This window comes from Diadema antillarum, unplaced genomic scaffold, assembly GCF_040938485.1.
Source record: "Diadema antillarum isolate AM-2024a unplaced genomic scaffold, OU_Dant_1.0 scf00000112, whole genome shotgun sequence".
In the NCBI taxonomy this organism is placed as follows: domain Eukaryota; kingdom Metazoa; phylum Echinodermata; class Echinoidea; order Diadematoida; family Diadematidae; genus Diadema; species Diadema antillarum.
Window position 1 is genome coordinate 2,595,021 of NW_027271001.1, and position 27,777 is coordinate 2,622,797.

A 27,777-nucleotide genomic window follows, 5' to 3' on the forward strand; every position below is an offset into this window, starting at 1 on the left:
GAAATGACATAGTGACGTGATTCTCCTAACTCATTAAGGCAAATAATGAAATGTGATACATGTAGGACTGCCTTATATAGGAGATTAAGCTAAGGGTAAATTCAAGTGTGCCGAGTCAACCTTGTGTGTGTGCTTGGAGAAAAATCGCGATTCAGAACTCCTTTGCAACTACTATTACAGAGATTATTAAATTAGCCTTTAAGATTTGGTATGTTAATAACGTAATTTTCGTGAATTCGACGAAGTATCAAAGTTACTGCTGAATGTTTTCAAAGTACCTGAAATGGCATTTATGCACACTTTCACATACTTTCAGGTTTGTGGGTGGCCATCGGAGAATTGGAACAGACATGGAAAATCTAGATCAACAAAACATGTTAAGCACGACATTCATTACATTCATTTTACGCATACAAACTTCTGAATATCAGAAAACACTGAAACTCCCATACCACCCTATATTGACCTAAATAGCTCTTTTCAGGCCCACTGGAAAACGAAAATGTGTGACTTTCGTGATTTTGTGACGCAGAGTCACAATAGCGACAGTAATAATAATAAGAGTCAGAGTGATGATAACATTAATGTTGATAATAATAATAATAACACTAACAATCTAGCTGTTATTATTAAATTCAGTAAGTACCTTCTTTTCATTGTAGGATTAGCCAACCTTCGGAGTAACACAACACAATGTTCGGAATAGTGAACCTTCGGAATAACGAATATTTACCGACTTGATACAACCAACTTTAATATGGTAAGGAATATATACCGCTGTAAAGAATGCCAGTCCCAAACTTACCACAAAAAAAGGGGGACTAACGATCATGAGTCAAACGAGACCGAAGTGTTTGCGTCAATTTGCATATAAGTTATTAAGAGTTAATGACACCCATTCTAAATATTCCTTCCTGATGAAAAAAGATCAACTGTGTTTCTTGAATTTTTTACCAAATTTCGATCATTGTTTACAAGCATCAGTAGGTATACGTATCTTTTTGATTTTTTTCTACATTCTTTAAGTTTCTTTGACTTATAAACGATAATAAACAGACAACAATCAGTTACCATTCAAAATGTAAAGGACATCATTCTGGGGTGATAACAATTTCTTTTATCTTTGGTGACTTTCATCAGATAAGAAAAGAGAACTATGGCAGACATTGAGGACTGGCCAACTTCTTTAGGCATCCCCAACGACGTCCTTGTTGATAAGGCTCTGGTTGATGGTTGGGTCTGGCCGGATGGCCTGGTATTGGTCCCTGGACAAGATGTAGATGACGGTAACCACGAAGGTGACCATAAAGAATCCAGCCGAGAGGTAGACGGCCGCTGGTCCGGTCAGGAGGCCGAAATCCGTGCTCCTGTCATCGCACACGAAAGTGACGAAGGAAATCGAAAAATTAGAATAAAGAAAGAAGGACAAGGAAGGGGAAAGAGAAGAGAGAGGGATTACAGGAGAGGTGGATAGAGGAATAGACAAAATGTGGAAGACAGAGAGAGAGAGAGAGGGAGAGAGAGAGAGAGAGAGAGAGATCTGTGGTGGTTAAAATGAAAATAAACACAATACAAGGGTATACTTTGATCTCTGAACTCGCGCTACGTGGAATGAGTAAAAAAAAAGAATCAAAATACACAGTTTTCTTGGCGCAGCATAAATGAAAATGAAATGAAATGATTCAATGAGGTAAATCCATTATATCACCTTCTCTTTGTGGGAAAGAACTTACACTACAAAGTTGGAGAATGAGGTCGCTATTTATGAATTTGACAGGTTTTTTCAGTGGCTGTTGTGTTTTGATTTTTAGGGAGAAGTATAGCAGCAGTCGTTAATTTTCATTGTAAAGGCCCTTGCCGTTTTCATATTTAATGTTTTAGGACTATGAATAGTCTAAATCTGCTCTTTTTGTATAGCGCCTCCTCTTTCTCTATTCAGTTCCATCTTCGCCAGTATCTTGTCGCCATTTTTCGTCATTTTCGTCCACCCAAGCTCCTCCTCCTTCTTCCTCTCAGCCCTCCCCCTTTACTATTGCTTCAATCTACTATTCTATTAGATTAGTATTATTTGTGAGGCTGATCATGTCATATTTTGCAAATTTGCAGAAGCCTGAACAAGTTGAGTGTACTTTAGTTAAGAAAGAAAATATTGTAACTCGTACTGGTAGAAAAATTAAGCATCCAGTGATACTCGATCTATAGTAGTTGTATGTTACGATTGTTTGGTCGTATGGTTCATACGATTAGTTAACATTGCTTGCCAATTTGTATATCATTGTATATATGTGTAGTAGGTATAGACTATTTTCTATACATCATTGTAATATATCACAAACATGTATTCTTTGTTAATGTAATGACCATATCTTGTATTTATGTGTTGTACTCTCATACCCCGGAATGGGGTCGGAAGAGTCAATAAAATCTTTCTCTCTCTCTATTCTTCTTCTCCTCCTTCTTCCTTTTCTTCTACTTCTACTACTACTACTACTACTACTACTACTACTACTCTTACTACTACTACCACCACCACCACCACTACTACTACTACTACTACTACTACTACTTCTACTAATACTACTACTACTACTACTGATACGACTACTGACTACACTGTATACTACTACTACTACTTGCCCTGTCAGAGCTAACTCACCACTGCATACCGGAGAATGACGTCGCGGCGGCTAGAGTGAAGGCTAGTGTCCCAAAGAAAGCGTGAGTTCGCATGTACGCTTTCCTTATCCACTGCGGCGACATTGGGCAGACAAAAATGGCGGCAGCAAAAATAAACTACAAAGGACATACAAAGGACATACAAAGGACATATAATTGAACTGAATTGAATACACATGTTGAATGTACAACAACCATGTCGAAAATCGTCACGTTTTCTGCACGAAAGTCATCTTTTGGCCAATGTCATGCACGCTATATATTTGTGCATTCAGCAAGATATTCTGCAGGTACGATAACGTAATTTAGTAAAGACCAGTCTAACATAAAAGAAGAGGAATTTCACGATATTTAACGACACATGACACGGAGAGAGGAGGCAGTTTAGAATGATAGGTCTACTTAGAAGTTGTTTCTTAAGACTATAACTTACGTAATATCTTTACAATAGGTTAAAGGTTCCGACGAATACTCTAGAACTAGGTGCACATCACGAGCTCATCGACACCCACGAGTTATACAGCCCAAGACCTGAACACTAAGTGAATTATGGCCTTCGAGCTCGACATCAGCTAAGATAGACCGACGAGCTATAGGCCTATATACAGTTCATGAGCTATACACCCTGGTTAAAATAATAAGGCCCATGAGCTCGACACTACGAAAACAAGGTTCACGAGCTCAACACAAGGGGAAAAGGCTCATGAGCTCGGCATTGCTTCTTAGGGCTTAGAGTACGTATTTCTGCTGATAGCGTCGACCTCCTGGGCCTTATAGTATTTGCCTGGTGTACAACTCCGATGGGCCTGTTTCACTAATGATAAGGTCTTCTTTATCCAGGGCAGCCTCTTCAGTGTTGCCACTGCTCTACCAGAGGGCCCTGTCATTATCATTACCCTAAAGTGTTGCCAGGTACCCATTTATACACCTTGGTCGAGAGGGACGTGGCGGGTAAAAACACATCTTGTCCAAGGACGTAAGCACTAGCCTGGAATCGAACTTGGGTCTTTCGAGTGGGAGTCGGGATTCTTATCCACTATGCCACAGCGCCCCCATTTACTTCATGGCTAGCTAATGGACCTGTTTTACTTGGTTTCGAGCTCGTGGGATATCGATGCCCCCCCCCCCCTCCCCTTCCCCTTACTTCCGGAAAAGAATAATTCAGATTGAAACAGAATGTACAGCCTTCATTTCTGTCCTTGAATTACGAATTGACAAGGCAAGGAGGCAAAAGGCAAGGAGAAGGAAAGAAGACAAAGAATAATAGTGGCAACAATAACACTGGTCAACAACAAATTTGTTGTCTGCGTTTTTTCAGCTGATTTAGGGTAAACCTGATGCGCTGAATCCAAAAATCACATTGGTTTTGCTCAATCAGGTCAAGTTTTTGAGCTACGGCCACATGTCGTTTTTTACGTTTTTGTTCACATTAACACATGTGTGGAGCATTTTAGAAAAGGTCAGTGGGGGTAAAATGCCATTTTGATTAATAGTTTTGATTGGAAATGTTTATTTTAATGACAAAAAGTATTCGGGTCCAATAGTTCTGGGTGATTATGTCGCAAAGGGATCAGTTTGTAGTCATAAAAACCTTGAAATCTTCCAAAAATTAGTGCAGCAAGGCATAAAGTTGATGCAGGTGAATGAGATGGCTTTAACCAGAAGATCGTGCAGAAATAAGCCCGACGTGTTCTGCTACATATGTGGAGAATACACCATTGCTCCTAATAGGAAGCCAGTCACAAGTTTCATAAGGCGTGCTTACCATGCTTATTTTGGTACTAAGCTTGGTGACCAGGATAAAGCTTGGGCACCACACATGGTGTGCAAGGCATGCACCGAGACTCTGCGTGGGTGGACCAATGGCAAGAGGAGTCTGAACTTTGGAATTCCCATGGTTTGGAGGGAGCCGACAAACCATGTCACTGACTGCTACTTCTGCGCTATTGATGTAACTGGGATTAACAGAAAGAATCGGAGCAGCCTCAAGTATCCTGATCTTCAATCAGCACGTCGTCCTGTAGCTCATTGTGATGAAATTCCAGTACCCATCTTCAGAGAACTTCCTGACATTAGTGACGAAGATGCCTCCAGTGTTGAAGGACATGAGGCAGAAGAACAAGAAGTGGTTTTTGAAGATGATGCTCCACATCCATTTTCCCAAAAGGAATTGAATGATCTAGTTCGCGACCTCAGCTTGTCAAAGGACTCTGCCGAACTGTTGGCATCCAGATTGAAGGAAAAAAACCTCCTCTCTGACAGTGCTCGCATCAGCTTCTTCCGCAACAGGCATCAAGAGTACCTCCGTTTTTTCTCTGAAGAGAATGACTTGGTGTACTGTGTAGATATTGCGCAGCTTCTACTTAAGCTTGGAGTGTCACAGTACGAACCCAAAGATTGGAGACTCTTCATTGACAGCAGCAACCGATCACTGAAATGTGTTTTGCTACACAACGGCAACCAGTTTGCCTCTGTACCCATCGCTCACTCAACTACACTGAAGGAGAAGTATGAAGCGGTGAAGTATGTGCTGGAGAAAATTGGTTATGATCAGCATAAGTGGTTTATTTGTGTTGACCTGAAGATGGTGAACTTTCTGTTGGGACAACAGAGTGGCTTCACCAAGTACCCATGTTTTCTGTGCATGTGGGATAGTAGGGATCGTGCTCAGCATTACACTAAGAAGGACTGGCCTGTACGAGAGGAATTGGTGCCTTGCAAAGAAAGGAATGTCATCAACGACCCTCTGGTGGACCGAGACAGAATACTCTTCCCACCGCTGCACATCAAGCTCGGCTTAATCAAGCAGTTCACTAAGGCTCTGGACAAGGATGGTGACTGCTTCACTTACTTGTGCCAGGCTTTTCCAGGATTGTCCATGGAGAAAAAGAAAGCTGGCATCTTTGATGGTCCTCAGATTCGTCAGCTCATCAGAGATCCAGAGTTCGAAAACTCAATGAATGAAGTGGAACTGGAAGCATGGAAAGCATTTGTTCTGGTAGTGAAGAACTTTCTTGGCAACATTAAAGCCAGAAACTACACAGAACTTGTCAACAACATGCTGACTGCTTTCAGAAACCTTGGCTGCAACATGAGCATCAAGATGCACTACCTATTTTCACATATGGACCGGTTTCCTGAGAACCTGGGTTCAATGAGTGACGAGCAGGGGGAAAGATTCCATCAGGACATGAAAGAGATGGAGACCAGGTATCAGGGTCGCTGGGACGCAGTCATGATGGCTGACTACTGTTGGACTCTGAAGAGAGACCTCCCTGATGCTGAGCATTCCAGGAGTTCGAAGAAACGGAAGTTCAAGCCCTGACGTTTGAACAATGGTGAAGCAACATGCAATTTACGTGTACTTACCTTTATCAATGCCCACCATTCAGTTTAGAGCAATTGATGTTTCTAAGATCAGGTAATCAATATATGTCGCTGGAAAAACATTTTTTTCTCTTAAAGATATATTTAGCGTGATATATGTGACAAAAATCAGCTGATAATACCACAAAAATGTAATCGATTTTGTCACAAGATCTATTTTTTTTTTTCAAATCATCTTAGCCTGTTGGCCACTTGAACCGAGTGGTCCCTGTACAAAGTCTATGGGAACTACAGAATTGAGTATTCAAAGGGTTAACACAAAAACTTGACCTGATGGAGAGAAACGGATGCCATTTCCTGATTCGGCACTACAAAAATACCCTAAATCAGTTGTAGAAATCAAGACAACATTCAAAAAGTTAAAAATTGTTGCCCAGTGTAATCAAAAGGGTGAAAAGTGGAAGAAGGAGATAGACGAATAGGCAAATTCTGTCCCTTTCATGAGATAAACTTTAAAGTTGGATTGATCATAATTTATTTTACTTTGATTTTTGATCAACAGCTTATAAAGGAATTTGGCTGTGAACACCGGCTGTTGACATAATGTACGGGTCATGGGCCAACGCTCTTTGTAATGCTCCATCTTCGATTGCCTTGTCGTGAGCGAAATTGTGTAGATTTTTAAATTTTCATATAGAATGAGAAAGTTCTGAAAAGAGGGCGTAGGAGATCAATTGATAAAAGAACAAGAAGAGGAGTGGAAGAAAAAATACATTAAAATGAAGAAGAAAAGGAACAAAAATATTTACCTGCAGACCGAACAGGGCTACTGTTGAAAGCCCAATCATTCCATGAAAACTGTTGAAGCCGCTGTAACCTGTCGAGTGCGCATGCGCCACGGCAAAATAGATGCCCAGTCCCGCGCAGACGGCCACTGCGAGCATCAGGGCCCCATGGAGTGCCTTGATGACTTTTCGCTGGAAGGAGAGTCGGCTGAGAACGCGGTATGTGATGAGCGCTATACGTGAGGACAGGATGGAGCAATATTGAGAATGTATCAATCTGCAACAAAACTTTGAAGAATATACTCCTACATGCGCTCTCAGTCAGCTGATTGAGTCATATAGTTTTATAATACAGGGGAACCCGGGGCAAAGTGGACCAAAAATTTCTGTCCAGCCAAAACGGGAATCCAAAGCAGAGTGAAGCATGAGATTTTTGGTTTATATTACCTTGGTACTGCCGCTAACAAATGGCAGTAAAATTTGGTTTTCAAATTATCAGTTTTATCAATTACTGTGACCTTAAAAAAGTATGAAAATTCCATTTTGCCCCAAACCACTGGGGCAAAGTGGAAAAGTGAAACACTTCTTCTAGAGGTTATAATCTTCTATGTAAAGACCTATTTACACAGTTTTGACATTCAAGAGTATCTGTAGGCCCTACATAAATGACCTTTTTTTTTTATGGGTGGTAAATTTCCATTAGATAAATTTAAGCGTTTTCTAAAACTGTACTTGAAAACACAATTTGTAATGATAATTCGAGGAATTATGCAATTTTCGTGAACTGTTATGTCACGTGACCAATCCCAGAATAGTGATTGATGACGTGTAAGCACGAAGTTGAGATCAGATTCTGCCAGCAATTCATTGTAGCAACTGTAGGAGAACATAGCTGCAGCAAGGCATGCGGCGTGCGGCCCTGCTGCACGGTGTCGAGGGTGGAAACGTACCAAACTTCATTTTACCCATAAGCCCATTAGTTAACATGATCCACCATGCGTAATCCACTTTGCTCCAACCATGTAATTTTCCCGACATACATCACTGTGATGTCGGTCAATATTTGCTAGCCCTGATACCACGATTTATGGCAGCTTAGACCCATGCATCGTTACCACTGTTTTCGAGATATTTCAGATAAGCATGATAATTTTGACATGAAATATATGATTATCAATTATTGGTTTTGAGGTATGAAAAACAGACATTTTCCCTAAAAGCGCACATACAATGACTTATCTACACGGCTCTAACATCAAAAGATGCAGCCTCCTTTGAGGGTCATTCGTGCATAAGCTTTAGATTTAAGACTGAATATCCATAGGTTTAGTGGGGGTGTTTCACTTTGCCCTGTGTTATTCTCTGCCCCCGCGGGTTCCCCTACATTTACTGGTATATTCACTGAATGTGGGTTTTCATTGATAATTTTGGTCGTAGTATTATGTAATGCCATACTTACAACATTATACTAGCCATTACAATCCTTCATGCGATGTACAATCAAATTTGCCTCAGTGGCCACCTATTTTATACGGCCACTGAAAGAAAAGAAAATCTCCCTCCCTGAGAGAAAAGCCATGTAAAGACTCTGTCTCTAGGGCCACCTTTTATAGCGGCCACTTTTTCCGTCTCTCTTTGGTGGCCGCTATAGACAGGTTTGACTGTATATTTGCCAGATTTATTATTTTGCATAATTATTTCATTTTGCTGCTTCTCACCGTTACCGAAGACAAAGACCATCCCGAGGGTCATGACGAAGGGGTGGAGGTTCATCATACCAGTCGACGTCCACTGGAAGCCGGGTGTCGAGTAGTATCCCGCCCATAGCGACGTCAAGATCAGGGCAAGCAGACCGAAGATCTCGGCAGCGATCACCAGGAGCAGCAACAACCGCCTCGATACCGCGTCCACGAATGATGGTGCCGGTGCGTCCATCGCGACGAGGGTGAGTTACGGGTTGTGCCTTCAATGGTACCTCTCTTTTCCTCTTAAATCCTGACTACTTTAAGAGAAACTGGGGAAAATGTAGGTGATGACAAACGTTACTATGTCGAGTATTACAAATGGTAATGCTGGTTGGATATATCTAGCGGTTAATGGACGCATACACTCATTGGTAGTCAGATAGACAAACTGGTGGATTATGTGTAAAATGATAGAAAAAGAAAGAGCTTCATTAAATAATAATGATAGGTACCACCCACAGGTTACCTGCTGGATTATATTATTTCCTTTGGAATCTCACAGTCTCTCAGTCAAAAAAAAAAGACTTAAAAGAAACCCAAACTCGAAGAGAAATGTGGACTGAGTGAAAGCAGCAACATTAGAAGAACACATCAGTGAAAGTTTGGGGAAAGTCGGACAATCGGTGCAAAAGTTATGAATTCTTTAAGTTTTGGTGGAGGAACCACTGAATGAGGAGACTACTAGACTACTAGAGATTGTGACGTATGTTCGGACAACAATATAGAAATATAAACGGAATTTAAAAAAAGATTACTTTTCTAGCATAATGAAAGAGCACTTGACTAACCACTTTCATGTAATAATTGCTACCCCTAACTATAGGTTTTCCCAGTCCATTTCATACTTTTGTCATTCAAATTTATGAATGTGCATTCAAATTCACACAGCGCACGAACGCGAAAATATTCGGGCATTCAAATTCAGAATCCGAGCGATCAATTTCATTGATGGGCATCCTATCTCGTTTTCGTGAAATCAAATTCACGATTGGGCATTCAATTTCAAAATGCGAGCACCGACTTTCCTACTCGTGCATTCAAAGTCATGCGATAGTCATGTCATAGTCCCAATGAGCTTGTTTGGAGCGTTCAATTTCATTTTTAGGCGATCAAGTTCCCATATATTTTGTGCAATCAATTTAACGAGGAAATGGAGTAGACTTATTAAGAAAGGAAAAAGGGACAACACAACCAATGAAGGCTTGCATATAGTGTAATCATGATTGTTTACTTTTTCTACATTGTTCTCTGTTTCATTTTCCATCAAAGAAGATGGCTGGATAACCCATATTCAGCTGCAATAGCTGGTCTTCCATGTGGGGCCAAGTTGGATGTAAGCCTGCTCTTTGCGATTAATAAATGAAGTGTGATCTTTTACGTGCATGTGTTGTGATTCTCTCACACATGGGACCTCCATTTTATGTCCAATCCTAGGGATATGTGCCTGTATATTCCTTTTCGCTAAGCGCGAGTTCAAAATTTTCACTAAACAGGTGGACCTCTACTGCAAAATAAATAATCATCATAAATCCCAATATATTCAAAGCCAAATGAAAAACACATGCATACACGGCCCCAAACTAACTAAATTCAGGACTTCTTTTAGATTGAATGCAGTTATTATTTTGGAACGTGGTTGTCTATTCACGAATTTGAATGACCGACGAGATTCCGTCGCCAGCTTGACATGAATTTGTATGCTCATTGATGAAATGCGTGCTTCTCTCTTTATTGTGAATGCTCCGATAGTGAATCTGAATGCTCCGACAGTGAATTTGAATGCTCGGGTAGTGAATTCGAATGACCGGACTTTGAATTTGATTGCTGATTAAGTGCTGCGAGCGTGGAATGCATGAAATCGAAAGCTCGGAATAGTAACTTGAATGACAAAAATATGAAATTGACCGGAAAAACCTATATTATGTCAGTATCAAGTTGATGGATTTTGTGGAATTCCCTTTATACTTTCTTTATATTGTTGTCCAAACATGACGCCTTAGTCCTCTAGTAGTCTTCTCATCCAGTAGTTCCAACACCAAAACTTAAAAATTCGTAACTCTTGCATCGATTGTCCGATTTTCCTCAAACTTTCACTGATGGTGTTTTACTAATGTTGCTGCTTTCACTCAATCCACATTTCTCTTTGGGTTTGGGTTTCATTTGATTCGCCCTATAACCCAAATCTCGACAAATTCGCTAAATCTGATCATGAGATGGAAATGGATATGGAAATCCTTGGTATCACATAAATTACTATACGGTACCGTGACGTGATTTTTACCCACATGAAGCAAAATTGCACGAAGAGAGTGATTGGTTCACATTATCCAAATGAAGTAAAATGGTAGGAAGATGAGGGGCCGGATTGGATAACAAGTGTAATATACGGTAAACGAATGGTTTCAAAGGTGCTGTCTTATTGTCTGATATTGTAATAAGCGCCATGACGATGAACCAGGTTAATTCCAAGCTTATTCCCGTCCTTGGCATCTTCCAGGGGACCCTTTTGTTCTCAATGTTCTCTTTATACCACCTTCACAATAACGTATGAGGATATTCAACTGCCCATTCAAAGATGTCAAACATGAATAATATTTCATTCAATTGCAAATACAGTTGGGTCCCCTGAAGTGCAAATACATGTTGATATGTGTTGATCTATGATACCCTCAACATCACTTTTTGCGATGAAACAAATATCTAGGAACATTCCATATATCTTTAACGATTTTTTTCTTCTATTTTTGTTCAGATACTTGGAAACGCCCACAAAAAAAAAAAACCCTTTCAAACCAATATTCCTCAGATGACCTCATCTGCCAATCATTACTATAGTACTGATATGCTAAGCAAAAGACATTGGCATGCACCCTTCCCTAGACTCAGCATAACTTGCATGTTTCTGTGATACTAAGCAAATAAGACTTTAAGGTTCAGTTTAAATTCTTATTCATTTCATATTTCCACTTTCTCAATGATGAGATTACAAAAATGATTGAAACTAAAACAAGAATACAAAATATATACAATCATGTCTTTTGATTGAAGAAGAAGAAGAAGAAGAAAAAAACCACACTGACACAAGTGCATAATCATGGTCATATCATATAAAGATGTCACAAAAAATATCAGAAATATGATGGGGCCTACATGAAAGCAACAACGCTTGTAAAACTGTAGGTTCCCGAATTCATAGGCATATAATAATACGGAGAACGGATATGTATGTCTTGACCAACTAAAATTATACCAGTACAAAAATCGATATAAAGAATAAACTAATGAACCACATGGATATCCAGACTGTATGCGGATCTCGCCGTGTTTGAAAAAGAATGTTATATATTTGATTTATAGGTACCGTTAAATATCTTGGTGCTGCGGACAAAGACAAAAGACTTGGAGTATTAAAAAAAATTGCTAAAAACTTGGTAGTGTGTATCCACTAAGTAATAGCTGTTTCAATTTGCGTTTGAAGGTGAATAAAGATAAGGAAGAAGTAATATCTTGAGGGAGGTCATTCCAATATCTGGGTCCAGTAAATATAATTGCTTTCTTTGCAAAAAATAGTGCGAGTACAGGGAAGGTGATAGGCGTCACTCTGGCGAGTGGGGTAACAGTGAATAGAGCGATTCCTTTTGAACATGTGGATAAAGATAGATGGTAATTCATTAGTTGTTAGTTTATACATGAAAATGTCGAGATTATGATAAAATAGGTCTGGAATTTTCAGAATTTTTTTTTGATGAAAAAAGCAGTTGGTATGAGAAAAATATCCGGCGTGGTTTATGATTCTTATTGCACGCTTTTGAATACGGAGAAGGGAATCTAATAATGAGTGAATTGCATTTCCCCACGCCAGAATTCCATAATCAAAGTGTGGAGATATTAAAGAAGAATATACACTCTACTCCGATATTTCTGGACAAGATTTTATTTTATTAACCTGCTTTAAACATAATATCATTTATTATGATTTTCATGTGGGACAACATTCAAAGAATTACTAAATACCATGTTGAATTTTTGCTACGTTCAAGGATAATTTGTTTGCATAAATACAGGATTGCACAGTCCTGAGCTCAGTATTCATCATATTAATTAATGTATTAGGGTCTCGATGTAAAAAAACAAGCTTGTGTCATTGGCAAAACAAATGAATTATACAATTTGCGATGATCTTTGAAGATCGTTTACGTATAAGATGAATAAAAGTGTGTAATTATTGTTTTCATTAGTGAGCGTTTTACTGATTTTTTAACCTTTGCGGAATGAGCAAAAGTCTTACATTTTGTCCTTATCGAGATTCTAGCATAACACAGTATGTAAATTTGTGCCAAATAGTGATATTTTCTTTGAATGAGAGAGCGACGTGTTGCAATATTTATTAATCTACTATGTGACCAATATGCCTTAATGCGGTCCTTCAGCACGTTACTTTAAGTTTAATAACATAGTGGAAACGGTGGAAGAGACGCTTGAACTTTTCATGAAACATTGAATTCAGGCCTACTAAGTATATCATGGGAATATAGGCCCTTCGTTACGTGAACAGACATTTAGCTGTTACTTTTGGTGTGTTTCTTTTTTAATTGTTGTGATTATCATCAGTTAGTTGGAATGTTTTCAAATATCTTATTAACATGCTTAATCAAATTTCATATTGTTCTGCATAGATTATGAACTTCCCTCGACTTGAACTTTGCCCGTCATATAGGATTCATTGAACCCATTGAATAGAAATCGCAGTATCACTGAGTAAATAATCCTCCGAACACTGTAGGCCTACTTCGTTGACAATGTAGCACGTGCTGATGGCGTGTTGCTTGATTTATATAGGGATGACCCCCCCCCCCTTTAACGAACTCTCTTTATAGCAAAACTCACGCCCTATTAACGCCTAATATACCCTCTGCAAAATGTCACCCGGAACAGAAAAGAAGAAGACAAAATAAAGAGAAGATAGACCATTTTGGTCTGACAGCGCCAGATCGACGAATCAAGAACAGTTGTTTTAAAACACCGTGTGTTTCCTTCCGGGAACGATATCCTGAATGTGACGAGGGTGAAACAGTTATTTGAAATGCCTCAGTAATTGAGATTATCCAACAACAAAATTTCTCTGCCATTAGAGGGACTGTACAGTACTTGTTTAGATGGGGATTCATGTTTTGAACATTCCTAAGTGAGATAATGAGAAACCTTTTATGAAATATGATAGAGCATCTAATTCTAAGAAGGATTCAACGTTTATTTGATGAAAATTGGTTTTCAGATGGCTGAGGAATATCAAAAAAGTAATGATAATAAAAGGCGACAGGCCAGGCCTGGATCTCTTTGTTTCACTTTGTTTGTGGATATCTCAGCCATTTCAAAACCGATTTTCATCAAATAAACTTTTGATACCCCTTAGAATTGCATGCTCTTTGACATCTCATAGAGTGGTTTCTGAAAACGTTAAAAGCTAAATCCTCACCTCGACAAGAACTGTAGACACCCTTTAAAGCCTAGCAGCGAGATGACCACACATAACTGATCTGGTGACCTTTGAGATGTCCATTCATTGTACCAGAGTAATAATCGCAATCGTAGATATACATCAAGCAGTGTAATAACAACGATGTGTCATGCGATTCAAGACTATCGCTGGGCTGTAGCTACCACTCTTGAGGAAAAACAAATAAGCTTGAGAAAATACGATTGACTGCAAAAAGGACATCGCTGAAAACTTACAAATCTAGATTTCTTGATACCAGGCATGTGTTGAAATATGCAGGTGGAATTATACGTTTGTTTGCTTGGATATACAGTAGTGGGATGGATTACAGGAGGAGAGTTTATAGCAGCTCAACTTTTCTCTGCTTCTCTCTCCTCCTCTCTCTCTTTCTCTCCGCTCTGATCTCTCCGTCTTTCCCACTCTCTCGCTCCTTCTCTCTCTGTGGGTCATCGGTCATCTCCGCTTGTTCTCCTAAACAATCAGTTTCCCTGTATTTCTTCACCCCCTTGTTTTCCTGCCTGATACCAGAGAGGTGAGTGACTGCTCTTTGTGTTCCGACAACTCGCCTCAGTGCAGAGCCTCTAATAAAACCTCCTATCATTGTATGCCCGGCGGAGTGCCTGATGTCTCGTTCCTCTCTCTACAACTTTAATTAGTGAGTAGGTGTTGTTGTGGAGTGTATACTTGCAGCAGTGCAATATGAACAATACACACAAACACATACATCTATATCATCACTAAAAGTTCGTACGAGAAAGAACTTAATATTTTTCAAAGCCACATTCCACATACGAAGATGGCAACATTCATCACTGACATGACTGAGGCCTAATTAATGCTATCATCTTTCGTACCCGCGTTGCTTCATATTGTCATCATTCTCCAACGCCTTTCAGCCTCCTCATCCATGTCATTTTCACATCATTTCGACCGCGGCTGCGTATTTTAGTCTATACAAATCTACAGCATCATAAATGCGCTCCTATCTCTCCTTACCCCCCATTGAATATACCCGATACACATTTAGTTCTAGATATATACGAATCACGAATCTTCTCCAGATTAAATTCTGGATTAAAACTCTTCGCGTAAACCTCACTTCACAGATGATGATTATGAACCATATTTTTGATTGATAAAATGCATTTCATTCCAGCAGACGACAATAATAAGGACAAAAACTTACCCGCCCATTTCCGAATGTGCGAGGACGCACCGTCTCAAGCTGGTGGCACCCCAAACACTGAACCGCGCATTCGCTTGATTGACTTCAATCTGTGATCGTGATAATTGTACATGATCGTATCCACAAATACGAACTGCGGGTGAACTTTAGACTTGTCAAGAATGTAGGCCTGACGGTGGCCCTCTTTATAGTATTTCATGTGCGCAGGTTCGCTACTGAAAACTGCATGGAACTTTATGAGAAGACATAATGATGGCTCATAATGTTGGATATTGGCAGCATAAAAACAAAAGAAGTCAAAACAATGTATATCATAATCTCATCAAGAGCCATTGAAGGTCTACCGACCTCGGTGGTAAGACCGTGGAAGTGTGTATATTGGCTATCATTGGCTTACGTTGTCGGTTGCCTGTGTGAATTTATGCATGTTCAGGTAACGAATCCACTTTTTACCTTATATACTTTTTCAAAAGCAATTGCGACTTTTTGTAGCCAAAAGTCTATATATGTGTGCGTGTGTGCGCCCCCTCCCCCATGTTTTATACCTATATAGTGTGTAATGTGTAAACCACGTGTCCTCTCACGGTCACATGCACTAATCAAATCATAGTTTTGAACCAGGGAGGTGACTCACCTCCCCGTTTGAACGAACGTTATAAATATCTCATATACAAGCATTTTTGTTTGCATTTCCTGACATCAGACAGTATAATTCTGTGTCATGAAATAGGCAAAGATCATACATTTGATCCGATGTGCATATACAAATAACGCTGTGATAAATTAGGAGTGGTGGGTGGTTCCGTGGTTCCAGCATCGTTTTTTTTTTTCTTTGCCAACCATGTCCACAAACTTTTTATTGTTTTGAACTTTCATCCGTGCAATAATGTTACACTGCTGGCAGAAGGGATGATTTCGTGTAACACTGACAATCCAAATAGGCCCTAAAGATAATTTAAACCTTACTTTACCATTAAAAAAATAGAACATCAGACAAAAGCATAACAACGCTATAGTGGATACATACGTATTATGTTGTTGTTGTTGTTGTTCGACAGAAAGAAGAAGAGGTATCCGTGTTCATCAATATCATATGAGCTCCCTCGTGGAGACTTAATGAGCTCCTTTGTTGAGACAATATGAGCTCCCTCGTGGAGACTTGGTACATTTAATATTCTAGTTTGTATATCTCTCTAAAATTTATGATGTTTGTTTTATGTTAAATGCTGTCTAGGGCAAATTATTTGTATAGGACCCCATTTTTTTCTCTTTCTTCTTTCTTTCTTTAAATTAACAACAACATTGTTGTTGTTGACGAAATCATTTTAATGCTTGTAAAAATCGGCCGAGTTGACAGAAGGCCAATCACAGGTCGAGGATGCCAAACAGAAGGCTATGTCATACGATGTCCAATGTTGAAACATTCGTCGCTAGAAATCCGGTAGCCAGCTAATGGAACAATGGCTTTCTTTCTAAATACAGAATAGATATTTCAGAAGTTGTCTTACAGAAGAGAGACAAAAGAAAATCCATATCATTCAAAACAAATCTTCATTTCGAATGTAAAGCGAAGAAAGAAAAGAAAAGCGAGAAGGAAGGCCGGGTTGACGCTCACGCTCAAGAGAGCTCCAAGATGAATGTTTTATTTTAATCAGAGGTGCTATTGAAGCTTTTTTTTTTTTAAAGAAAGAAATCAGAAATACATACATTTTCGGGGGATTTTGATACGTAAAAAAAGCAACATATGTACAGACTTAGAAGAAGAAGAAGAAGAAGAAGAAGAAGAAGAAGAAGAAGAAGAAGAAGAAGAGTAAAAAAGGAAATCAGATTTCAATCTACAGGATAGCATGCCTGTATGTAGGAAACTAGATGTTGTGCCTCTCTATATCAAGGTGCGTCATAATTATGTTGCAACTAGGCAGTACCGCTTACGGAACCCTATATGAGCCCTATAGCGAAAAAGCACTAACATATTCTATCATACTCTAGTATATACCCATTAAGGAATCCACAGACATTACTGTACAACCTATTTGAACTACTTCTGCATAGAGACAGAGCAGTGCGTAGAGCAATGCGCACCATATCCCAGAACCATCATGGGGACCTCGTATAAACTGGGGATAACTCCGCATTCCCTAACGAATGGTAAGTGTCGGATCTGATCTGGATGCATTTCGAAGGAGATGAAGGCAGGTTTTGTTGTCGTTGTTGTTGTTTGTTTTGTTTTGTATTTTGCTTTTGAGTCACACAAGCACTTGTCATAAACATCATTATCCTGTGCAGGTACAATGGTATAATAACAATAATAATACAGCTGTAATATGAACACTTGTAATGCGCCGGTATCCATCATGAATAGATACTCATGGGCCTCATGGCGCAAGAAAGAGAGGCAGAGAGAAAAAAACAGTGAAAAGGAGGTATGAGAAAAGGAATAAAGGAAATGTTTACAAAAAAGCTTGTCTAAATAACCAGGTTTTAAGCGAGCTCTTAAACTCACTTAGAGAGGACAGATTGCGAATGTTTTGTGGGAGTCTATTCCATAGGAATGGGCCAGCATACAGAAATCACCCCAATGATGCACAACAGTGTAATGTGTACCATTTCTATCATTAACAGGAGATGCTTTACTCATCAATAGTGCTCTGGCTTGTTGGGAATTGCTTCTAGGCACCAATGTTGGATAAAAATATACATTGCAATTTTTTTTTTAAAGGAATGACTGTGGTAAGCAGTAACGGAACAATTTATACTACATCAACTATGTAAATCTATACTGTATGATACTTTATCTATCATACACTACATACACATATATCCCTGACACATCTAATCACATATAATTACAGTGTATTATGTTGCCCTCCTCATTCCCCCATTTTGTTCCTGTATGACTGCATGTTAATCTACTGTGGACTGATACAATGTAAGTGTTATTTTATGTACAGATTTTGACATAATTTATGGGGTGTGGGGCAGAAGATCTGCAGGTCATGGTAATTAAGTTTACCTTTTCTTGCCCCTGGCAGCCCTGTTTTCTATGTCATGATCTATTTTTTTTTTCTCTCTCTCATTTGTGCTTTGTCTGTGTTATCATTTATTTTAGTTTTGTTATGCTGAATCAAATTTGTTTTGTGTTTACCCATGTACATGTGCAATGTCTGAAATGCTGAATAGAATAGTAGTAGTAGTAGTAGTAGTAGTAGTAGTAGTAGTAATAATAATAATAATAATAATAATAATAATAATAATAATAATAATAACATTAATGAAAATGATAATAATAATAATAATATTGATGATAATAATAATAATAATAATAATAATAATAATAATAATAATAATAATAATAATAATAATTTAGGAGAACTGGAGAAGGAGAACTGAAGAAGGAGACAGAAGGAAGAAGAAGAAGAAGAAGACAGAAGACAGAAGAAGACAGAAGGAGACAGAAGGACTGATCATCGCTGCCCAAGAGCAAGCACTGTCAACAAATGCTCTGAAAGCCAAGATACAGAAGAGAGATGTGGATGCCGCATGCAGGATATGCCGAGAAAGAGACGAGACAGTGCAACATATCGTATGTGGCTGTAGTAAATTGGCGCAAAAGGAGTACAAAAGACGACATGACAAACTGGCACAAGTCGTTCACTGGGAGCTTTGCAGAAAACATGAAATACCATGTGAGAGCAAATGGTATATGCACGAACCACAAAAAGTTTCTGAAAATGATCAAGTTAAAATCCTGTGGGATTTCGATGTTCAAACTGACAATGTCATCCAGAACAGGCGTCCGGACATCATCGTCGTAGAAAGGGCTCGACAGATGTGCACAATCGTCGATGTCGCGGTACCGGGAGACAGCAGAGTAGCCGAGAAGGAGAAGGAAAAGATAGAGAAGTACCAAGACCTTGCCAGAGAGCTTGGCCGCCTGTGGAATATGAGAACGAAGGTGATCCCTATTGTCGTTGGAGCACTCGGAACAACGCCAAAGCAGCTGCGACGGCACTTGGACGACGTTGGTGTGCCAGATCGAGTGCAAACGCTCCAAAAAGTAGCATTGCTGGGGACGGCACGAATCCTGAGAAAAGTACTGGAAGTCTAAGGTTCCAGGATGGAACTTGACGTGATATTAATCTCCAAGAGATATCTTGTGAAGATAGAGATAACAATAAATGATGATAATAATATTAATATTAATAATATTAACAATCATCATCATCATCATCATCATCATCATCATCATCATCATTATTATTATTATTATTATTATTATTATTATTATCAGTATTATTATTTTAACCACAATCATTATACATTGGTTATACAACTTCTGTTCCTGGAAAGGAAGATCTTGTTCACTTTACTCATTTTTGGGATACACAATTGGACCATTCGAGCAACCATGTATCTCCTGCCCATTAGAAATTCCTGCCATCGTGTGTTGGGCAAATCTGACCACGTACTGTAAAAACAAAAAGATGAAACTAAGTTTGACCACTGAGCTTCCCCCCAACTTGGTGTCACCTTTAATAGGTGCTTTATTTGGCTACCACTATCACTGTCATGTACAGCTGATGTCATTAACATCTAAGAATATGTATATCATCTGACCTGGCTGTATTGCTTTTTGGTCTGGAGATCTTTGATTTCACATTTTGGCCCCTGAGACCCTGAACCCGAATCTACAGCAGGGCCACTTGTTTCTATTCAAATAACTTTTTGTACTCCCAGCCAAAGGGAATAATTCCTGGTAAGATGGTTACAATGACCTTATGTTTACTGGAACATAAAAATTGGGAAAACCTAATGTAAAAAATGAGATGAAAAGGCAAAGACAGCAGATGTCAGGCAATCGATGGCCAGCAGCAAAAGGCCAGCAACAGGTGGCAGGCAGCTCATGGCAAACAACTAATGACAGACAACATATTGACCGATTCAGGTTCGTTGAGGGCAGCAGACAATTTGTGGCACTGGGCGCAGCCATTAGCTCAAATTGCAGTGTCCCAGCCGACCCCCCCTCCTCTCCCCCACCCCCCGGGCAACATGTTTATCACACAATTGTTACAAAGGTTTGCGCATTGAGCAAGCGTACGTGCACTCAGTACGAGACCCCTATTGGCTAAAGCAACCATGCATCAGTTTTTCATTCCGTGCGCGTGCTAATGTAGGGAGGGGGTGGGGGAGTGGAGAGGGGGGGGGGCCGACAGAGACACCGCAGTAATGGCGCTGCCCATGCCGATAATACATAAAGTGCGACACAGAATCGGTCAATAGCAGGCAGTCAATGGCAGACACACAATGGCAGGCAACCGATGGCCCATAACCAATGGCCAACAACGCAAGGCCAGCAGCTCATGGCGCACAATCTCATGGCAGATAACACATGGCAGGCAAGAAGTACTCACACAAACAAACACACACAAATGTGATATGATACAGAGAAATGCACAAAATGGCATTTTACATGCCATGCATCGCACACTGCACAAGTGCACAACAAAATATCAGCACACTAGCTTACTTCTGTTAACACATGCTCAAATAAATGACTCTGAGGCAGCATATCTTTTGATTGCACTGTTTGTTAATTATTTTAATAGACTCTGGTATGATGTACAATTACAAAGAGCAAGAAATCACACATTCAAAATACAGGTTTTGTACACAACTCAAATACAATTTAAAGGGATCGTACAGTTCTGGTTGAGACCTAATTTCAGGTTTCAACATTTTTAGGTGAGATAATGAGAAATCTCATATGAAATATGAAAGAGCATGTAATTCTATGAGGAATTCAACGTTTATTTGATGAAAATTGGTTTTGAAATGGCTGAGATATCCAAAAAAGAACGATCGTTACAAAGTGTGGGACCCACACTTTGTAATGATCGCTTTGTTTTACTTTGTTTTTGGATGTTTCAGTTATTCCATACCCGATTTTCATCAAATAAACTTTGAATTCCTCTTAAAATGGTATGCTCTGTGCTATATCATAAGTGTTTTCTTGGTATCTTGCAAAAATTTGAAAGCCTATTTCTCATCTCAACCAAAACTGTACTATCCCTTTAACATTTTGGGAACTATGCATGTCAGACCATTCTTTAAAAACACAATTCGGTACCAAAACAATACAGGATGCTGAGTTTACTGTAATGTATTCCTCATACCATTTCAATGTGAATTCAAATTACTGAACTAACTGTAAAAATGGACATTTTTGCAATGTTGAAATTTTCGTGCATTTCATGCAACCAGAAATTAGGACACACAAATATATTTGCTTGCCATATATTCCAGTAGTTGATGTCTTGATTCCGCGGAATTAAAAACACATGTAACTCATCTTACCCGGCTGAGTGTGAAAAATTAGTCACGCGAATATATCCACTTTTACAGTAAGTGACACTCATGAATGTCTTCAAAGAAGTTTTACCACGACTTTAATGTCATTGGTTATCTAACAGGCTTAGCGCAAGAATTGATGATTCCATTGAAGATATGCTGTCGCATGGAGAATGCAAGAACATATATCTCTGGTGTACTAAAGTGGGATCCACATCGTTTCTATTTTTTTCAGTCCTTTTTCTGTGAAATCAGTTGAACACAGTGATCCAAAGTGCACTGGAGCAAGCTAAAGTCAGGGGCATCACTTTCACAGTGTTACAGTATTTTTGCTCATACATGTGAAAAGAAGGCAATGAATCTTAATGGAATACTTGTTGCAAACATGTTTACAAGCTGCTGCAGTGAATTACTTTGAATCACGTACAAATGCTTTCTTGCAGCTATATGATCAAATCAAATCTAAGTCAACATGATTTTATATTCTTTATTTCTTATCTACTTCTTTTTTTTTTCTGATCCATGATGACATCTCACCAGAAACAAATTTCTGTGTGATTTTAGTTTGACTTATCAAACACAAATGGGGGATGTACAGTTTGGCTAGCTTTCATCAGATGTGATATGACACTTCTGTAAATATACCTTCCTGCCTCAAAGTATATAACAAATAATGCAAGGGTGAGAGGGCATGAGTGGAGATGCAGCACACTCGAGGGTATTTACAATGGTGTAACATATGTAACATGCACAGGGCACAGTCGACTGCATGTGGCACAACATTGTGAATACCCGAGAGTAAGCTGCATCTCCACTAATGTCACAAACTTAAAACCTGTGCATTATTTGTTTTATAAAATGCTTCTACGAACTATTTTTCATTTACCTTCATGGGTAAATATCAGTCAGCTACATGTAGAACTTTTTCAAAAGTCAAGATGTCCAAAGAAATGTTCCAAACACACTGTCCAAATGTGAACTTAAAAATTGTTAACACTGAAGAAGTGATTGAGCACGTGTGGTCTGTAAGTAATTGAGTGCGCACTGCTAAAGTATGCAATTGTGACGTCAGTGAGCGTATCTCAAAAGTATGTGGTCAATGGTCAAAATTTATGCCTGCTGGGCATGTTAGGCAAAATGAAAGACTGGTCATGTCATTGCTCTCAGCCAATCATTTGATTAGGATCATATATCACCATCTTATAGATTACAATGTCCCCAAGATCGTAAGCAGAGGGTTAAGCAGATATTGATATATAAAAAGTAATGCTTTGCACATCATTAGTGCATAGGCTCAAAAACTGAATGCTCAATAGATAAAGACATTGCAAGGCAAGTTCATAATGCTCTTTCGGTTCCAGGCCCTGAGCCATGACAACAGACTCCATCAACTCAATCAACGGCATGCCAGACTCAAATTGTGCTCAGTGGACCAGGTTTTGTAGAACAGAACAGACAGAGCTGGAACTTGAGCTGTATGCTAATCTTGATTATGTGGCAATATTTAACACAAGTCATTTACAAGCTTCTCCATCCACGAATAGCATTCTCTCATCCACGTGGCTTATAAAGGTATTCTAAGATTCTGAAATCCTTGTCTGATTTGTGTAGGACCCATTAGTTTCTCGCATGCAATGGGTTTAAAGAATAAAATAATGCATCATGAAATCTTCCAGCAGTATCATTGAGGTAGAGGTAGCCTGTTTACAGGCACCGTGACACCCATAAATTGGCGTGCCCACTCTTCTGGCACATTTCACTCAGCGATAATGGAATGTTCTGATGTAGATTTGGGAATGGGATTGCCTTTAAGACACCTCAGCTCCAGCTGGCAAGCCATACAACCCAACTAGATGATGCTGCCAGCAGATTATTGGTCTATTCCATCTGTGACAATGCAGGCCTGACAAATGTTTCCTTTATATTGGCAAATCTCAAACCACTACAGGATGCTTGACATTACCAAAGCCTTAATCTTAGCCTTCGCCAAAAATATCAACATCTGCTGCATTTTTCAACAGTATCAAATAGTACTTGTTCTGAATCAACTGGAAAGGATAACACAAATTGTGCAGGTATACAGCAATCATGGAAGTTAGTTACAGACGTATCAATTACATTTAATACCTACATGACTGTACATGTACTACCAAATCATAAATACTTACAGGTGTGTATGATTGCTCAATAGTAATTATTGATGACCAACTGCCACTGGTAATCATGAATAACAGTACAACTGAAGGACCATGTACATTGTAAAATCATTAAAATCATCCCTTTTATCTCCTCCAATAGATTCCCGTATCATCTTTTCAAAGAGGAAAGCACATCCTGTCTTTTTTGGACATTACAAGAATCATTGATAAGAGCTTAAAAGGACAAAATACCAATATTCTCACATCTGAATCCAGAAGTCTCCCTGACTACAAGAAAGTATAATGTGCACCTTCTCCTTGGAGACAAAGTTTCTCCTTAGACTTGGGGGGTAAAGACATAGTATGCAACAACAAAAACAAGACTGTGCACTGCTGACACAGTATCGTGGATGAAATATTTGAATTAACTACACTTTGGATCACTGGTTACAGCGGTCGTGTGACCTAGGCGGTGCATTCTGTTGCCATGCACTCGCAGCGCTCAATCACCGGCAGTCTGCCCACTACCGAGCTTCCGTCTGGACACTGGAGTTCGATCTCGCGCACCTGCGTTCCGACGATGCCACGGCAACAGCTGCAGCCCAGGTCCAGGGTCAGCTGATTGAGAATGATGTTGCTGGTGGATGGGCAGTGGCCCGCACACAGGGTCACGTTCACATCCGTCGCAATGCAGTCATCCAGAGTGAAGTTATGTGACCCACTGGTCAGCTGACACTGGTTGGGAGCTGTCATCAAATAAAAATTATACAGATTTCATTCATTCAGTTCTCATCAATCATTTTCATACATCCATTCCCATTGTCATTATGAACACTTTTATTCATTCACTTTTCCATCAAAGCTACTATTGGTTTGCTGCAAGATTACTTTACTATCTACTTCTGATATCACAGCTTTCCATAGATCGATTTAAGAAATTAATCATACAGTCATATTTACAACTACATGATTTCGAAATAAAAAGATTCAAATAGTTTAGACAAAAAAACTATTGCTGAAAACCATGTGTGAATTGTTAAGAGCCCCAGTGAACACAGGATGTTTGGCATAAGCAACAAAATTTTAACAAATGTAAGATAGCTATCAACTAGTCTGAATGAACTTTTCAGGCTGCACCTATGCTTATCAAGTCTCATTTCAACCAACCTCTCTTCAAAACAAAATTCATGTCCATTTATTTTCTTGATATCAGGCAAAGGGACATTGCAGTTCAGATGATATAACTAGAGTTCATACATAATTGAATACTGAAACTGTCCATGTTTAAAGCTCCAATGCATCAAGCCAATTCATTCTGTGCATTGGATTTGAACTGAAATCAAAGAATCACACTGAAGTAAACTTACTAGATATGTGTCTACACACAGGGCAGCATTCGCCATCCTCCTCCACAGCAATGTAACCCTGCAGTGGAAACAGGGTGAAAAAATATTTAAACTGGGAACAATATGGTAAAAAAGATCAAACAAGCAAAAAAGCAAGAAAAATATAGAAAGCATTGATGAAAAGAAAGACATTGGTCCACTTACCAGCATGTAAAAAAAAAAGAAAAAAAGAGAGAAAAAAAAAGCAAAAAAGAGAGGAAAAAAAAAAGAATGAATAAATCTGTATGCATGACCTGAAATGACATGGATTTTTGTTTACTGAATAAGAGACTCCACTTGTTTAACATACCTATTTGCAGAGTATACATGTATTTCCTCTGGCAAAATTTTTGCAATGGCTAGTAATTAGGGATAGATATTTGAAAATCAGAATGGATTGGTACTACCTGTAAATCCCCAGATGTGACACTTCAATACTCTTTCCCATTATCAGGTCCCTATAATACTTATGATCTCAGCATATACAGTGAAAGCTGGTGATACTGGAGATGAAAGAGAAGCCTTCCCCAAAGATTGATGTGCTGGTGATTGGTACAGTGTATATATCATTAACCCTTGTTATGAAATTTCCTCCTTTTAGTGTCTTATGCAGCATACATCGTAACTTGTCAACCCTGTCACAATTTCAAGGCACCTGAAAGCAATATCAAAATTAAACAGAAGCTAACAACAACGTTTCATACCTCCTCACAAACGATGGGCTCGCACTCGGTGTGGCAAACTGTGGCGCCGTTTTCGCAAAGGCAAGTTTCACACTGGCCTCTGGACCAGACCTCTCCAGCATTCCGCACCAACCCGAGGTCATCCAGGCACTCACAGTCAGATGGGAGTACACACTCGTCCTGGAGATTGCGGTAGTAGCCCGGGGCACAGACGCAGGCCTCCTCCAATGGAGATGATGGTGTCGGGCAGGTAGTATTCTGGTGGCCATTGGCCAGGTCAGAGCAGGTGACCATACCACAAATGGACGGTGGGATGGACCACACCTCATTGATGTCACATGCTGTATGTACAAATTGAAAGTTGCACATCTATAAGACACAGTATAAACTCACACACACATACACACACAAAAAAGACTACAATGAATGGACAAATGGATTGATGATGTGATCGATGGAGTTATGGTTCAAAACAGATATGAGGAACAAATCAACTGAAATTACAGCTTTCCTCTGCTTTTTCACAGTATGTACACAAAATAACAGACATAAAAATAGTAATGAGAGAATAGCAATTTTCATACTTTTAACACAGAGACTTGAATTATTTTTGGTCCATTCCCCCTCCCCCTCTTATTGAAGAAGAACCTGTCATATAAGCATGATGCATGAAAGAGCTTAGTATATTTCAGTCGAATGGCTAACCATTCTGGTGTCTCTGAAAGAGCCAAAATTGTCTATGGTGCCCTTCTGGGAGACGTATATGAGAATACTAGAGGTTTGTGATGACTGAAAAACACATCACTGGTCCATTCAAGAAAATTCTCTGTCAACTTGCATACTCTCACTACCGTACATTCTCATAAACTCTCCGATTTCTGCACTCTACAGACCACTGATCACTAGCAGGGACAGTGTAGCCTGGTAAACGAACTTATGCAATGCCAAAATGAATGAAATCCCAGTCTAGTTACCTCCGCCAAGGGAGGAGGTTATGTTTTCGTTACCGTTGGTTTGTTACCTTGTAGTTAGTTAATTAGTTTGTCCGTGTGCAAAATAACTCAAAAATTAGTCAATGGATTTGGATGAAACTTGCAGGAAAGGTTGAGAATGACACAAGCAACAAACTATTAACTTTTGGTAGTGATCCAAGAATTTTTGGGGAATTTATGAAGGATTTTTGATATTTTGGCAGGTAGGGTCAATGAACTTGGGAGTTCAGGCTGCACGTATTTGAGGTTTGCATGCACGCACTAAAGTGCGTGCTCTAGTTTCTGCAAGGGCGAGGTGTGCCGTGCAGCTGACGGTTTATGACGTAACAAAGGCTTCTATATTGGGAAATCGGGCGATTTTTCAGCATGAGTGGAAATCACGGATCTCTATGGAAGAGCCCAAGGAGCTTTTAAAATCTCTTTGGGAAGAGCAAGATCATCGGTGGAAAGTAGCTGCTTGGCGGAGGTCTGCGCTCTCAGAGTGCTTTTCTAGTTAATTCTTTTTCACTTCATAATAATTATATAAATAGCACATTCAATGTTATTCACAGGGAGAAACAGCAAAAACAAGAAAAGGAAAAGAAAACTGCTGTAAACTTACGACAGTCTCCCCTGTTGCAGTCGGCAAATTCAATGGTCTCCCCTTCACACTCGGCTCCTCCATATGCTGCTGGTGGGTTGTTGGCATAGCGCTCGCGGTAGACGCCGTCGGTCACATGACCACAAGTTTGGGGGCATTCTGACCAATCAGTCCATTCGCTCCATCCACAGTCAACTGGATTATAAACACAGGTGAGGCATGTGTCAGCCATTTGTTGTTGCAACATTGTTACCAATACTTCTTTGGGAAAACTCATACTTTGCCTTCTACACTCACCAACCCCCCACCATCTTTATGGACAAAGCCATGTAACAAGTCAAGCACAGAGTGGTATACATTAGCAAATCTGACATGAGGTTTCACATTTTTGATGAATTAACAATAGACCATAGAGAAAAACATCTACTGCCGGAA

At 39.4% G+C, this 27,777-nt stretch overlaps 2 protein-coding genes across 2 annotated transcripts in view; both read right to left on the bottom strand.

Annotated features, from left to right (window-relative positions):
- Positions 1-339: 339 nt before the first annotated feature.
- LOC139719650 (transmembrane ascorbate-dependent reductase CYB561-like) lies at positions 340-15,260 on the bottom strand. Its single transcript, XM_071631055.1, has 5 exons — positions 15,217-15,260; positions 8,507-8,802; positions 6,813-7,021; positions 2,657-2,793; positions 340-1,367 (listed from the first exon to the last, which is right to left on the bottom strand). The coding sequence occupies exons 2-5, from the start codon at positions 8,721-8,723 to the stop codon at positions 1,187-1,189; spliced, it is 744 nt and encodes a 247-aa protein (XP_071487156.1). The 5' UTR covers positions 8,724-8,802; positions 15,217-15,260; the 3' UTR covers positions 340-1,186.
- An 8,907-nt stretch (positions 15,261-24,167) lies between these two features.
- LOC139719581 (uncharacterized) overlaps positions 24,168-27,777 on the bottom strand; it is a 122,132-nt gene continuing 118,522 nt past the window's right edge. The window contains exons 45-48 of the mRNA XM_071630993.1: positions 27,364-27,537; positions 25,792-26,111; positions 25,070-25,127; positions 24,168-24,448 (exon numbers count right to left, since the gene is read on the bottom strand). Coding sequence (XP_071487094.1) covers positions 24,168-24,448; positions 25,070-25,127; positions 25,792-26,111; positions 27,364-27,537 — 833 coding nt within the window. The remainder of the gene's footprint in view (positions 24,449-25,069; positions 25,128-25,791; positions 26,112-27,363; positions 27,538-27,777) is intronic.